The 13,447-nt window shown below is 40.7% G+C and overlaps 1 protein-coding gene across 5 annotated transcripts in view; it reads left to right on the forward strand.

Moving 5' to 3' along the window:
- PDIA5 (protein disulfide isomerase family A member 5) overlaps nucleotides 1–13,447 on the forward strand; it is a 249,934-nt gene that overhangs the window by 195,595 nt on the left and 40,892 nt on the right. For 4 of the 5 annotated variants that reach the window (XR_008313477.1, XM_053284904.1, XM_053284903.1 and 1 more), the window contains one exon: nucleotides 2,490–2,620. Coding sequence is in view for 4 of the 5 variants with exons in the window: in XM_053284904.1 (XP_053140879.1) it covers nucleotides 2,490–2,620 (131 nt within the window). In the remaining variant the exon portion in view is untranslated. Of the gene's footprint in view, nucleotides 1–2,489; nucleotides 2,621–3,450; nucleotides 3,561–13,447 lie in introns of those variants that run through there. The other variant, XM_053284906.1, reaches the window with a different exon arrangement.

A 13,447-nucleotide genomic window follows, 5' to 3' on the forward strand; every position in this document is an offset into this window, starting at 1 on the left:
TGCTAGATCGAACAAGCCATGTTGGACAAGGGTCAAGAGAACAAGTGGTAGGCCTCACCGGTCCAAGCAGCTTGTCCACATCCTCAGGAGTCACAAACTGAAACCGATCCAGTCGAATCACATAAGAGGAGTCATTGGGCACCTCCAGTTCAGACATCAAATTAATTGTGGAGTCTCCATCTAGGTCAGCCCGAATCCGAGAGATTTTATCTGTGAAAAACTCTTTAAACACATCGCAGCGGGTAACTGTTGACTCCAAATTCTGGTTCAAGGGAGGGGAGGCAGATACTAATCCCCTCACAACCCTGAACAACTCCTCAGAACGTGAATTCACAGAGGCAATACGGGCAGAAAAGACATTCCTGTTGACTGTTACGGAGCATATTCATCTTGAAAGTTGCTAATTAGCCTTGGGTAAACTGCATCATTTTGAATCAAATGGTAAATGCATGAGTTAAAAATGCTCATGCTGTTATGCTGTTCTGTGTCACTGGAGTAACTTGCCTTACACACAGGGGAAAAAAACACAAAAGTGTCCTTTTAGAAGAGGGGTGTGAATTCTTAATGGTTTGTTCAAAAAGTTTAAACTTGCCAGGTTGGCATTAAGGGTTTATAAAAAAGACCTTTTTTGGTGTTTTGAAAACTACTTGGCATGGGTGATTTATTTTTTTATTTTTTAAAAAACTATGTAATTGGAATACATGTGCCTTGAGGCATATACCCTCTACTTTTGAACAACCAAGTTTTAATTAACAGTATTCTGCAGTTTTATTATCTGTGGCTAAATCAAGCTTAATTAATTTGGCTTCACCAGGACTTTATGAAGGCATTTAAAGTATATTGCACATACCTTAAATACTAATACACTGAACAGTGAGACACTCTTCAGCTAGACCTGGTTCCCACAGGAAGTCTATCTATCACAGAGCAAGCAAGAGCTACCATTGAGTTGTCTCCAGGAGCTAAGTTGAGGAACTGTTATTGGGATAGAAAGCATGTTGCGCTTGAACTTGACACATCTGGTTCAAATCTTAGCACACTGAAGGCCTTTCTAAGCCATATCTCAACCTGAGCCCATAATCTGTGAGGAGTCATTGCCTTGAGGAGGAGTGAGAGAAGGACACAAAGCACAACAGTGTGTTTATTGATACCCCTGTAATCGCTGGCATGGTTGAGAAATGTGGGTACACACACTGGGATTTGATCATTGGAAGTTGTGTCCAAGTTAGTAATCACTGTGATTTCTGAGTTAATAACTGTGTGTGTGTGTGTGTGTACTCGTCTGTCAAAACAAAATGTGACGTCCACATGTTTTCACCCTTTAACTAATTGACAGCTGGTGTTTTTGTGTTGAAATTCATTGTGCACATTTTCCTTTGGAAATTTCATATTTGAACTATTTAAAATAATGTCACTGGCAGAAGAGCCTGGTTAATTTAAAGGCATAATTCTTATTGCATAGGAATGTTGTTGTCTTCATAATAAAGAAGATACTAAATCCAAATGGCCCAGTCATTTCATTGTACATTAGCACCTGTAACTGGATACTGTAAAGAGGAACTGTTTTTGTCTGTGTACAGAGAATAATCCCTTTTCTCTCGTTGCCTTATTGTCCAAATCGGTAGTGGTCCAGTTGCATCACATGGAATCAGTTTTAAGTGGTGGTTCTGCGTGACATTCCTGAGCCTCAGGCTCTCCCACCTCCCTTTCATGCACAAAGGCAGGACAGATTTTGCTTTCAAATCAGGCATCATGACAAATCTTGGCTTGTTTTAAACCAAAGTCCCTATTCAATCCTAGTTCCCATATAGTTGTTTTTATCTATGTGCGGAATGAGTTTTGTTCTGGGTAGCAGTATCAAGGCATTATGTGTGCACGGTACATTCCGTGTGGGCTTTCCTGATTCAACCTGAGCAGGATCTAAATTAACTGAGTGGACATGAAAAAACTTATGTGTGAGTGCACATGCACATGCCTTAGAGGGAACATTGGTTCCATATTTTGGTATGCTTTCAAACTCTGGTTAGAGCAAGCCAAGATTTGCAGGCTTTGGGTATCATAGTGAATCCTAAATTGGATTAAACGAAGATTTGAACAAACCTCTGACACAGATACACAGATACCACTCAGACTATGAGGTATGGACGTTTATCATTTTGTATGGTACTTTGTTAGTCAATATGCACAATTGTCAATGAATTTGATATTCTTATAAGAATCCAAATTTTCCTAGATGGCTTGTTTTCTGCAAAAATGTACAGATATTGATTGCTGTGCTGCGTTTCAATAAGACATTACTCCAAAGACACAGTTCGTAATTTTGAGTAATAAAGTTGCTTATTTTCACTTCAGAATACACCCGATGTCTTAAGATAGGTCGAGTTTACGCAACATTTAGTTTGTCAGATTTCTGTCATAAAATGCTTTGGGATTTTGTGGGCATTCTCACAATGATATGATGTTAGAACATACTCTTCTTCAACCTTCAGCCCTCAGGCACCGCCTCCACCTGAACCAACGTGGGAAGAAAGGCAAACAAATGTCATCCACCTTGCAGGCGAAGACTTCAGGGAATCTTTGAAGAAAAAGAAACATGCCCTCGTCATGTTCTATGCCCCCTGTGAGTAAAAGTTGGTCACTTTGAACAGTTAGAGGCCACTCATACTATAGCAAAAAGAGAACACTTTTGCACCAAACTGTTTTTGTGTGCTGTTTTTGTGGTAGTGGGTATGAAGTGTCTGCTTTGCTAAGCAGGATCTGTCGTGATTTGAAGGATGGGTGACTATTTTTATTTATTTTATTTTATTTATTTATTTATTTGATTTCTATACCACCCTTCCAAAAATGGCTCAGGGTGGTGTACACAGACAAATAATACACATATAAGATGGATCCCTGTCCCCAAAGGGCTCACAATCTAAAACACTACCGGTGTTCTCTCACTACCAGTGTTCTCTCTGATTTTTTTCATCTGAGTGCAGAATGAGTTTTGTTCTGGGTGGCAGTGTCAAGGCAGTGTATGTGCATGTGCATTCAGAGTGGGGCCTTCCTGATTCAACCTGAGCGAGATCCAAAATTAACTGAATGGACATAAAAAAACTTGTGAGCTCATGCACATGTGCACACCTTAGAGGGAACACTGGTGACTACATGTGAGCGCTGTAAGGGAATGGCGCTAAAGCAGCTTTCTGTGTTCCTAGAGGCATTGAGAAATCATTTGTGATTTTAACAAGTGACAGTCACTATGAATTGCTTTGAGCAGAAAGCACTGTTTTAAAGCAGGATTGTGGAGGAACTTGTAAAAACTTCTCTGCATGTTTTTCCTTAAGTCTCAACACCTTTGTAGAAAAAAATGTCAAGGGAGAAGCATGAACCAGAAAGACGACATTCATGGTGAGAGCTGGAGGAGCATTAAGATTGCTTCTTAGCATTTGCACATTGCCATTATAGGTGTAAGTGTGTGGCCCTGGCATGTGCCTTGCAAGGGAAGTGGCTGATTCAGAATGAGCTTGCCATCTATGCTGAAGAGAAATGAAGGCAACAAATGGTAGGAGGCAGAGGCGGAAGAAAGATTCATCTGTCTACTATGAGTGAATGCAGCTGTTTGTACTCTGAGCTGTCTAAGGAAGCAAATGTGGGATGGAGATCAGCTAAGAGGAAAATTTGCCAAAGGAGTGGGTATTGAAGAATGATACGAAAAATGATAAAGCAGTGCACAGTGCAAATAATTTGTTGTAAAAAATTGATACATTACGGGCAGCAAGAGAAAGTAATAAACAATCCCTATCACTACTGTCACCATTCTGGGCTGTTTCTCACATTTCCCCTTCCAGTATGGTGCTCAGTACCTGACCTAGGAGATTAAAATGGAGGCAAGATTGTGAAGAACCCATGCCCCTCTTTCCCAGTCTCATTAGAATTCCCTTTTAAGAAGTATATATATGGCCCATCTCTTTTCTGTACCTTGTTGTTATCTAGAACATGTTTTTTATTTTGTTTAAAAGAAAACTGAAAAACTGCAGATATGTATGTATGTATGTACTGTATGTATTCGATTTTTAGACCACCCTTACAAAATAGCTCAGGGCGGTTCACAGACATCAAAGACCCTTTAAAACAATTTAAGAGCACTGGAAGGCCAGGCCGAACAGGTAGGTCTTTAGGGCTCTCCTAAAATCCAATAAAGAATTCAAATTACGGATGTCTTCAGGGAGCGCATTCCACAGTCCAGGAGCGGCTACAGAGAAGGCCCGCCTCTGGGTCGCCACCAGAGGAGCTGGTGGCAACTGGAGCTGGACCTCCTCCGATGATCTTAGCGTGCGGTGGGGATCAGATATCAAGCCTGTTCCATGTAATTATGAAAACTTCAAGTATTGAAAACAGAACTTTGATGTTTTCAGCAATTGGAATACTGGCTTTAGTTTTGATGCAGGGATCTGCTGAACTTCAAGGCTGTTAAGGGAAAGTTATTGTAGAACTACAGCTTAAATGGCCATGCTGCCTTCTGGAAGCTATGAACAATCTTATCCACGATCTAGTTTAAGCCTTTGTTTCACTGACTTCTAAATTGACTATACCACCTCCATTCTTGTTTAATTGTGTAGTGAATTGCACATAGCTCCCAAGAGCTAGTTTAGTGTAATGACTAAGAGCCTGAGCAGTGAATCAGAACTTCCCCAGTTCCAATCACGCCTCTGTCATGAACTCACTAGATAGCTTTAGGCAAGGCACTCCCCCTTAGCCTCAACTGCAATATGGGGTTAATAATACTTTCCTTACAGGGTTATTGGAAGGATTATTTCAAGATAATAATGTGAAGCACTTTGCACACTCAAAAATCATATTTATAGATGACTTTTCATCTATGAAAAAATCATATTCATATTGGCTAGGAATCACATATATTCTACATGCATGCATCTTTTTCCTGAGGAGTCTCACTTGGATATTGTTGTTATCCAACAATATAGAGCTCGCACGAATTTCCTGAGTTCTAGCAGGACTATTTTAAGCAAGACGGTAATGCTCATTAGCAATCTGGCTGTGATTTTTTTATATGAGTTGTCATAATTAAGGGCTGAAAACAGTGCTGCTGTTCGCTGGATAGAAATTCTGCAGTCCCTTTGAGATAAAGGGTTCACTTCTGAGCTACACTTAGTAATGGATATAGTTTTAATTAGGAGTCATGAGGAATCTGGATGTATTTGCACCTGTTGGTGTCCCTATTATAATTTCCTGTTTCCAAGATGCTCTACAGCTTCAGTTCTATTTCAGATAAATGTGAGTGTGCGTACAGTACATTTGATATATAATGCACTCATACACACTAGCCTTGTTCTTAATCAAGCTCTGTAGGAAGTAACTACTGAATATTTTAAATCTGTGCTTGCAGTGAGATAATTATTAGGGAAACAGAACAAGTACATCATGAGATGATTCCCTTTCTGCACGGGTAATGTGCCTTCTGCTAAATTTGATAGATTATCTTTGTTTACCACTTTCTCAATCATGGGACCTCTCAGGGTTTTTATGCCTGCCAATTACCACTAACTTGCTTATTTTAGTGCAGAGGGAGAACTACTAAGATTGCCAAGCTGCATTAGTTCAAATAATTTTCTTTCTCTATCCAGAGCCACATCCCAGGTCAGTGAAACCTCTCAGCCAGAGCTATCTTACTGTGTTCAGTGAAGAGCCACAAACTTCTTGCGTGATTAGGGCCTGTTTTTGGACCTAAACACTTTGCTTGAACTTTGATGTTTTTTCACTGCCTTTTGTACAGTTAAGCTAGAAGGCAGGGGAGGCATTACTGCAAGTAACTAGCCCCCATGAATAACTGCTGAGAAGTGTAACCTCTGAAGTGCAGACTCATGGAAGATCTGAATAGCTACTTAAGAACTGCATCTTGCCAATTTTTTAATTGTGAAAATCACCCCTGTGATCCTTGATTGTTCTGTGCATCATACATTAATAATAATAATGAAAAACAAGTTAAAATAATTGACATAGCAATAACAGGTGATAGCAGAATAGAAGAAAAAGAAATAGAAAAAATCACCAAATACAAAGATCTACAAATTGAAATTGAAAGGCTGTGGCAGAAGAAGACCAAAATAATCCCAGTAGTAATTGGTGCCCTACGTGCAATTCCAAAAGACCTTGAAGAGCACCTCAACACCATAGGGGCCACAGAAATCACCATCCACCAATTACAAAAAACAGCTTTACTGGGAACAGCCTAGATTCTGTGACAATATCTATAATAATAACGGCAACAAGATTGATAATAAAATTCAGCCATCCCAGGTCCTTGGGAAGGACTCGATGTCTGGATAAACATACCAGTCAATAACACCTGTCTGACTGTGTAAACAACAACAACAACAATAATAATAAATAATAAAACGTTATTTGTTAGCTGCCCCATAACAAATTGTTCTCTTGGTGGCTCACAATAGAGGATTAATACATACAATAAAAACACATAACACATTAAATCATAACAGACAAAAAAAGCAAAAATAAAACAAAATACAAAGCAGCATTAAAAACCCATTTAAAAATCTGTTTAAAAGGCCAGGGTGAACAAAAAGGTCTTTACCTGGTGTCTAAAAGAACAAAGTGATGAAGCCAGTGATGAATAGCTCACTGGGGAGGCTATTCCATAAATGGAGTGCAACCACCAAAAAGGCTGTCTCCCTGGTATCCTAGTAGCCACCCGCCACACCTTGTTGGGCAGAGGCACCTGGAGGAGGGCCTCCAAAGAAGATCTTAAGGTACAGGTTACCTGGTCCCAAGCCATTTAGCACTTTAAAGGTTAAAACCAACACTTTGAATTGGGCACAGAAATGGATTGGGAGCTGATGCAGCTGACCAAGCACAGGCGTAATATGAGTCCCAGTTAATAATCTTGCAGCCCTATTTTCGGACCAGCTGCAGTTTCTGGACCATTTTCAAAGGCAGCCCCATGTACAACACATTTCAGTAATCTAAGCAAGAGGTTACCAGAGCATGAGTAATTGGCCAAGCTATCTCTGCCCAGGTAAGGTCGCCAGTGGCCTATCAGCTGAAGCTGATAAAAGGCGCTCCGAGCCTCAGAGGCCACTTCAGCCTCTAGTGCAGGGCTGCTCCACTTCGGGCCTCCTGTAGATGTTGGCCTACAACTGGCTCTTGGCCACTGTGGCTGGGGATGATGGGAGTTGTAGTCCAAAACCAGCTGGGGGGCGTAAATTGAGCAGGCCAGCTTTAGTGACAGTGCTGGATCAATGAGCACCCCCGGACTGCAAACCTGGTCCTTCAGGGGGAGTGCAACCCCATCTAGAACAGGCTGAACATCATTCACCCAGACAGAAGAACCACCGACCAACAGAACTTGTCTGGATTGAGTTTCAGCTCTTCCTGTGGCAGTGGAGGAGGAGGAGAACTAAATAAATAAACAATCTTTTGAAATGTAGTGTCTACACTGGCTTTAATGGAACCTGAAGGCACAGAACATCTCCTCCTCACCTTAGAGCATAATAACAAGCCTCTAGTTAGCAATGCTGTGAACAATGCCACCTGTTTCCTCAGGTTTCAACTTTATTTGCTGATAACTTTGAATGGCAAAACCTTCAATAATCCTCCTCCAACTTGTGATTCTTTTGGATAGCAAGCAGTTGGATAGGAAAGTTCTTCCATGCTTAAGCTCTCCCTCCTAATCATCTTTACTTGATGCCAACAGTGGAGTAAACACTATACAGGATATGAAAACGGCAAGTCTAATTTAACTGATAGCACAAGTAGAAAGATGTCTGTTCTTTTTCTTTGCTCTTCTGGGTAGGATTTTTTAGTTCCTGAATGGGAGGGGAAAGAAATTCGTTTTGACTTCAAGGAAAAGTCTTTGCCTTATTAGGAAGGTTTGGGAAGGGGACAAGCTTTTATAAAGTAGCAGCATGGGTGGGGTTGTTGACCTATATTGGGAAAAGGTGGTCCAAAAAGCAAATTAGAAGGGATCTGGCGGTGATTTTATGCAGTGCTCCCCCCGCCGCCCCTCCTCAGGGCTTAAAAGCTAAATCTTGCTAAAATGTAACACTCTGTAAGGCAGGCTGACGTTATTAGTTGTTGCAGATAAAAGGCTGAGACTGAAGCTTAACCCGGGCCATAGGATGTTTCACAACAGAGCTGAGATTTCAACCAAGGACTTCCAGGCTTCTGATTTGTCATCCTAACCACTTTGCTATGCTGTCTCTTATCACATCTAGTGTGTATATATGTGTGTGTGTGTGTACACATATACATACACACACACACACACACACACACAAATTATATATTTATTTCTAGACAGGAGTATAGAAAGCAGATGCAAACTCAGGAGCTGGGAGCCCTGGAGTCTTAGGGCAAATGAGCTGTTGTGTTGCAAAGAGAATAGCCAGAATAAGATAGGAGTGGGGAAGAGATGAGAGAAGTAGATGTACAATGGATAGGAGCCTTAAATCTGTGGACCAGAAGATGTCTTGCAGTGTTCTAGAAATCAGAAGATGCCAGCAAACCTATTCTATGAATTTGAGCTTGATTTTGACTTGCCTGCATAATGTCAGTTCTGGGGTAAGGTGGAAATTCTTGATTTTCTTTCACAAAGCTGTTTCAGGAGATAGAAATGATTTTCTTGAATTAGGTTAAAACATTATCTGCTGATAGAAGCAAGCTTGTCAAGTGAGGAAATATAAGAATCCTGTTGGTTGTAGGAATTGACTGTTAGTCTGCAAACTGGCTCCTCAGCAAACTCGGCAGTCTTATTGTAGCATTACTGTTGCTTAATTTTGCCATGCACTATGCAAGCATTAAATAAGGGTAGTCTCTGTCCACAGGCTCACATCCACTAACTTGTTTTCTGGGAACAGCTGGTGCTCTTTGACCAGATCTTGTGGTCTGCCTCTAGATGATTGTGCGAAAAGTGTGTTGCTCTTTCAAGTCGGAACAAACTTGGCATAGAACATCAGAACCTGCTTGCTGGGAAGAGATGGTTCAAACCAGAAGAGTTGTAAGGTCTGCCATCTAGGGAGGATCCTGTTTCAGGTAAAAGGTTGGAGACATCCCAGCAGATCTCAGGTGTAAGCAGCTGAGGCTGTGCTGCTTACTCATGAGCATTCTGCTGCTCTTCCAAATGCCGTGGTCATAAAGCGTAGCAGCAGAACATCCTGGGCTGAGAGTGGACAGGGAGGGGCATCTTTTTCCCCCTCCTCTGCTTGGACAGGGTCAGGGTGGTGCCCCACTAAGAAACTTGAGCATGTGTTTTTGCAGGAGTGTGTTAATGCCACACTCTGTTTTCCAGGATGAGGAGTTAAAAAACCAGTTACAAGGTTGCTAATAGCTTTTAACTGTTAGCTGTCACCATGTCTAAAACCATGGCATGATTGCTGTCTTACTTCAAGATGGCTTCATCAGAGTACAGCACAGTTCTCTGCAGATAATAGGTTGAATTGCACTTCATTAGCTCTTATGTGCCTGGAGGGAGCTAAAGCAACTTCAAGGCTATGAGTGATTTTTATGCACTGGTAATGAAAGCATTGGTTGGCATCTAATCCATCTGGTCTCAATATTTTGTATGTGCATTACTGCCCAGGATACATGTTCCAACATGCTCAAGCATACTAGTAAAACATCACAAAGCATGCATTGCGTTGGCACTGATATTACATGGTTTGTTTGTTGATTCATTCATTCATTCATTCATTCACTAATTCATTTTTTAAGCAAATTTGTACACCGCCCCAAACGTTTGTCTCTGAGTGGTTATTAGGAAGGTTGCTGATGCAAGGAAAGGATGCCATTCTGAAAATGAGAGAAAAAGCTAAATGCTGTCTCTTAAGGCAGAGGCAGCATTTAATTACCAGAGTAATTTTAACAGTATCACAATTTTTCTTTTCCTTGTTGGGTTAAAATCTGAATTACAAGGACTTTGGTACCTCCTTGATTTCTTATTGTGCGGAAATGGGTTTTATTTAATAAAGAACGCTATATCCCACATTTCTAACATGCATATTTGAGGCGACTAAATAATAATCCATAAAGATACAATGAAATAAAGACTTACTATTCGAATTCATCTAAAAACAACAATAATTGTAAGGAGGGGGGAAAGCCGTAAAACTCAACTTGCCTCGATTTAAGAGGCAAGATCTAAAAAAGCCCATTGAAATAAGAATGTCTTGGCTGCCCACTTGAAAGGTAAGCAATGAAGGCATTTCCACTCAGGAGGGCATTTCACATTCAGAACACCACAACAGAAAAGGCCCTTTCTCTATGTACATGATTATACAGTAGGTTGAATTGGCTTTCATTAGCTCTCATGGGCCTTAAGGGTCCTATCAATAATAACTTCAAGGCTATGAAGGATTTTCATGCACTGGTAATGATAGCATTGGTTGGTGCCTAATCTACTCTTCATTAGGATTAGGTTGGTGCCTCTTCATTGGGATTATATGGAAAGGAGCACATGGATCCTGAACACTTACTAGCTCTGGAGAGGGAGTGCTGGAGGATTCAGCTGGACAGGAGAGAAGCTTCACCTGCTGAAATTTGTTGTTCTGCATGATTTTGAAAAGGTACGGGAGCCTTGTCCCCTTTGCATCTGCTTGTCCAAATTAGGAAGGGTTGGTTAGAGTGTGCATTGCAGGAGGAGGTTGATACCTCATAAAAGAAAGGAAAGATTTGAGTCAAGTCAGTGTCTATTCTTGGCAGCCACAGAGCCATTTGGTTATCTTGGTAGAATATAGGAGCAGTTTACCATTGCCTTCCTCCCGTGCAGTATGAGATTATGCCTTTGCCGTTGTCACTGAAGTAAGCATCCACCTCCAGCACCTTCCTATATTGCTGCTGCCCGATATAGGTGACTACAAATATATAATTACTAGGCACAGTCTGGGAAGCACACTGGCGGGGATTTGAACTAACAGCCTCTTGCTCCCTAGGCAAGCTGCTGTTCCACAGTCATTGATTGATTGATTAAGTGCCGTCAAATCAGAGTCAACTCTTAAACAACTTTTATTTCTTGCCTCAAGAAGAAGTACTGAAATGTTTTTTTTTTAAAAATGCACATATATCTTGTTTTATTGCTATGGTTTACAAGCTTAATCTATTAGCTGATAAGCAAAAAGTCATAGATTCTAATTCTACAACAGTGTGGATGATGTTATCCTTCTGTAGTAGTTTAAAAAAAGAAACAAATAGAAATGCTCTCTCATACAAACAAGGTGGTAAAAAAACCAAAGACTTGCTTTTCTTCCTAATGCCTAGTAAGGATGGCAGTTGCCAATATTATTAGCTTTTCAAATCGCTTCAATTTGCACGGTTTGATTGGGATTGATTGGAAATTTGTGGGGCTTTACAGGGTGCAGAGAATGGACATTTCTAATAGATATTTTGTGACAGGTAGCTGATATCCAGTTTACCTTAATAATCATGAAGGGGGAAATCATTTAATCTGAAACAATGATTGTGTTGGCTTATGAGGCTCCTTTCCCCACAAAGATTGGAGCCTTGGCTTATGGGAAGCTGGTTAGCGGGCATCCAGAATCAAAGCACTTTGCTTTCTCCTGTTGCTGCATTTACATGACCACTGTTTTTGCTACTGACATAATTATATCTGCTTTTTGTAATGTTTATTTCAAATTCTGAAATTGACTATGTTAAAGGTATGATCTCTTTGCTTTGATACCCCGCCCCACACACACACACACAACTCCTGGAGTGTATCAGGAAACTGACATTGTCACTTGATTTTAATGTTGCTGCTGCACACTTTGGAAGCACAATTTTAATCTATCTATCTCAAAATTCCGAGTGCAACTTACTTCACAAGCTCCCAGGGCAACTTACTTCAGCTGACAGGGTTTTTGGGGGGGTGGGGTGGGGGTTGTAGTGTGTGTAGTGAGCTTCTACTGAGTAGCAGAACAGGTTTATGCAGCTACCTAACTGCATGAACCTGATGCAGCATCAGGTTACCTGAGATGCTACCTGAGATATGGTAGTCCAAGCAGAAATGAGCACTAGGAACCGTTTTTGAATTGGCTCATATGTAGCCCATCCAGATGAACCTGCAAAGTACAGTAGCGCTGAACAAATTCATACAATTGTCATTCCTTTTAGAAGAGGAATGGTTCTTGGAATGGTGGTGATTCTTGCTGAATACAAAACCTCCTAAAACATCGAGCTAACTTGGGGCAAATTTCTGTGGTGTGTATGTGTGTGTATACAGCTCAGTGTCAACACCCATCTTCCTGGGGCAGGAGCTGGGTCCAGAGCTCTGGCAGGGCACACAACCATTAATTTAATCTCTCCCAATATTTCTGATCTTAAGTTGCTCTGGGGCATTGTGGAGAAAAATGGCAGGCTGACACAGAGAGGAGTGCACCTATTGCTCCTGAATAAACGTGCCAGGGCCTATCCACATAGCAGGCGGCCTAACAAAGGTAATTTACAACAATTCCAAAGGTATCATCGAGCCTAGAAAATGTCCTGTGTGACATTGGCTGCACCAGAATATTCATACAGGTCAGAAACATAGCAGTCAGCCCTCAGTTAAAAATTAGGGCTATGGGTTTTGATTGATAGAATAATCAACTAAAACGTGTGCTGGTGAGTTAGCTGGGCCCAATTTTAATCAGTGGTGGCAAATGTTAAGCAATGGATCTGCAAGATAATGGCACACTTTACTTTTGTATTTTGGTACGTTAGCATAATAGGGCATGAAAAAAATAAATATTAAAATTGGCCATTTTATTTTATTTTATTTTATTTTATTTTATTTTATTTTATTTTATTTTATTTTATTTCTATACCGCCCTTCCAGAAATGGCTCAGGGCGTGTTTACACACAGAAATAACAAACAAATAAGATGGCTCCCTGTCCCCACATGGCTCACAATCTAAAAAGAAACATAAGATAGACACCAGCCACAGTCACTGGAGGTCCTGTGCTGGGTGTGGATAGGGCCAGATAGGACACTCCCCCTGCTCAATAAAGAGAATCACCACGTTAAAAGGCGCCTCTTTGCCAGGGGATTTGGATAATAATCAGTGGCTTTGGTTAAACTTCAAATGATAAATATACTAAATAAGATAAACTACTACTCCTTGAGGAAAGAAGTGTCCGTTGACTTTCTGAATCAGGGCAGAATCTGTTGTTTGAACTCTGCCTTCAGTTAGTATCTCTAGACCCTGGTGATGGTGCAGAAGCTGCTTTCCACAGCGACTTCCTTTCACCGGGAATTTACTTAAAATACTGCTGATAACAGTGTCTAGAGGATTCGTTATGTTTATTTAAAGATGGATCTGTGTAAAATGATTTCCTGCTGGTATAGACACTATTTAATTCTTGTTCTTTTTGTCTGAGTGTATTAATTAGGGCTGAGGGAGCTGCCCTTAAAAATACTTGTTTAAACATTACTCTTACTCCAAAAGTTGAGTC

The sequence above is a fragment of the Hemicordylus capensis genome, chromosome 1, assembly GCF_027244095.1.
Source record: "Hemicordylus capensis ecotype Gifberg chromosome 1, rHemCap1.1.pri, whole genome shotgun sequence".
Classification (NCBI taxonomy): Eukaryota; Metazoa; Chordata; class Lepidosauria; order Squamata; family Cordylidae; genus Hemicordylus; species Hemicordylus capensis.